The sequence below is a fragment of the Scaptodrosophila lebanonensis genome, unplaced genomic scaffold (assembly GCF_003285725.1).
Source record: "Scaptodrosophila lebanonensis strain 11010-0011.00,11010-0021.00 unplaced genomic scaffold, SlebRS2 tig00000001-arrow-pilon, whole genome shotgun sequence".
NCBI classification, from domain to species: domain Eukaryota; kingdom Metazoa; phylum Arthropoda; class Insecta; order Diptera; family Drosophilidae; genus Scaptodrosophila; species Scaptodrosophila lebanonensis.
The window spans coordinates 28,542,738-28,545,056 of record NW_022060529.1 but is presented as its reverse complement, the minus strand read 5'-3'; the positions used below and the strand labels follow the sequence as shown (position 1 = coordinate 28,545,056).

The window sequence follows — 2,319 nt, the reverse complement described above, 5'->3', positions numbered from 1 at the left end:
AGCCAAATTAGATATTTTGCCCTCCTTGTACTGTACATAGGTAATCAGGACTGTCAAGGAACGATCCAATTGAAAAAATAACAAGGGGGAAAAATTCAGGTCAAGTGTCCCGACTGTGAAATACCCTGTATACATATATGTGTAGATTATTTATTTATTTTTAAAAACAATTTTTATACTCAGTACATGAAATGTACTCGAGTATATTAGGTTTGCTGGAGCTGAAAAATGTAAGAGGCAAAGGAGGCGTGGCAGACGACACAAACTATATACTATATTCTTGATCAGGGTGATAAGACGAGTCGATCTAGCCCTGTCTGTCTGTCTGTCTGTCCGTCCGTCCGTCCGTCCGTCCGTATGAACACCTGGATTTCAGAAACTATAAGAGCTAGAGACACCAAATTTTGCACAAAGATGCCTTATACAAGTATGTGTGCGCTGTGCAAGTTTATTATATTTTTGGATATATATATAAAGTATTTGCCCAAGCGCTGCTTTTGTTCAACATTTTACTACAAACATGCTTCTTACACACAGACACGAAAAGACACGCATAGACATAACATAGAATCGTTAATGGTAATGGAAATCTCTATTCTTTGGTGCTGGCTTCTGCACTCAGCAGATTGTCGGAGAAGAGTGTTAGCGAGATCACAAAAGAAAGCCGTTTTTGAGCAATTCCCGTAAGCAAATTTTTGATGTGCGTTTATCGGGTCGACACGTAAGCAAATTCGTAAGTGCGCTACTGTGAGCAGTCGCTCAATTTTAATAGATATATTGTCAGATATGTTGCCTTTATAAAACTACACACTTTAGGTCGATGGAATCTTTTTTTGTTACATAGTTGGGTAATAAATTGGCTAATTATCTGAGTCTCTGTAGTGAACCATGGTATACATTTTAGGACGAAAATTGTTCCTTCTGTATGCTCATGCTTAACTTTATTTGGGAGGAATAAAAAAGGTCGTGTCGGACTTTGGTGCTGTGATCACTATATAACCAAGCCTTTGCCGTGTTCCTGTATGCAGATCATTGTTTGGAATGCCGCGTCACAGGGATTGGCGCCTGTCACGCTGCCGCAGGCTGCCATCGCCTTCGCCACATCATCCTTTATGGGCGTGTCGGCAAAGTGCTGATTTACCGCATCGGTCAGCAAGGCGCCCTTGGCATCCATGAAGCCACTCTTCACGAACAAGCACTGCGTGGCGCACTTGACGTTATCCTTGATGTCCTCTGGCTTGGTTTTCCCCGACTTTAGGTCGGCGACTTCCTGCGGTGTAACCCCGTTTTCTTTCATGCAACTGGCCACTGTCTTCTGGATTTCTGCATCATCGGCCTGCTTACAAGCATAGTATGAGTTACTAGCCAGCTTAATATTACTTACGAATTACCAGAGTCGCCGCTAGGCAACCCAGCAGCAAAGTCAATAGAACTGTTGCCTTCATGATGATGTGGCTCAGAGTTGACTAATCGCTGGCCGACTTGTTCGAATGCCTTTTATAGCTTGCTCATTGCACTTTGTCGCCCATTTGATTTTCTATGCATCTGATTATCGGCTCGCAACGGCGAATTGGTCACGCTACGTAATTGAGCAAAAAGTCAAGTACGATCTAGCATGGCACGAGTCATTGTCAATGGCAGCTGTAAGATCAGCGCGATGATCTTATTGGTTTTTTAAATGACGGTGCAACTAACACCGGCAAACTGTTTAAAAATGTTGGCACTATTTTATCTCACAGTGCCATAATTTGTACAAATTTATAGAGCGATACTACACGTATGTGTTCATTCGACTTTGGGATACCCTAGGTGAACTCCTAGAAAAAAGGGCAAAGTTTCATTAAACTGATTTAAAATGCAAATACTTCTGTCGGGAAAATAAATACGATGCTATGTAAGAAAGGTTCAGACAATTTTATCATCGATTTCTTTTTATATTAAAATAATAAGTAAATATTAAAAAATATAAATAAATGTATGCTGAATAAATTTTTACTAAATAGTTAAGCCTCTTTCTAGATTAAATGTTGATTTTTTTTAATTCGAAAAAGTGCACTATGGTTGCTCCAAAGCAAGACTTTAATCATGCAGTATTATGGAAAAAGTATTATTTTACAAATTTTTGGGGTAAATATGTGTATACAAAATAATATTAATTATTATATATTAAATTCCGATGAAGCATCAACTAATAGGAGCTCGTGCCAAATCTACTCCGATCGCAAAAGAAAAATCGAGAAATGCAACATAAGATTGGAGGTATGATTAAAGGTTTTAAATTGTTGAAATAATGCTTAACTATCTAAACAGATCACAATG

At 38.9% G+C, this 2,319-nt stretch overlaps 1 protein-coding gene across 1 annotated transcript; it reads right to left on the bottom strand.

Annotated features, from left to right (window-relative positions):
- Nucleotides 1-738: 738 nt before the first annotated feature.
- Nucleotides 739-1,456, bottom strand: LOC115632157 (general odorant-binding protein 56h). The gene is made up of 2 exons (XM_030529186.1): nucleotides 1,392-1,456; nucleotides 739-1,336 (listed from the first exon to the last, which is right to left on the bottom strand). The coding sequence occupies exons 1-2, from the start codon at nucleotides 1,443-1,445 to the stop codon at nucleotides 992-994; spliced, it is 399 nt and encodes a 132-aa protein (XP_030385046.1). The 5' UTR covers nucleotides 1,446-1,456; the 3' UTR covers nucleotides 739-991.
- Between the last annotated feature and the right edge of the window lie 863 nt (nucleotides 1,457-2,319).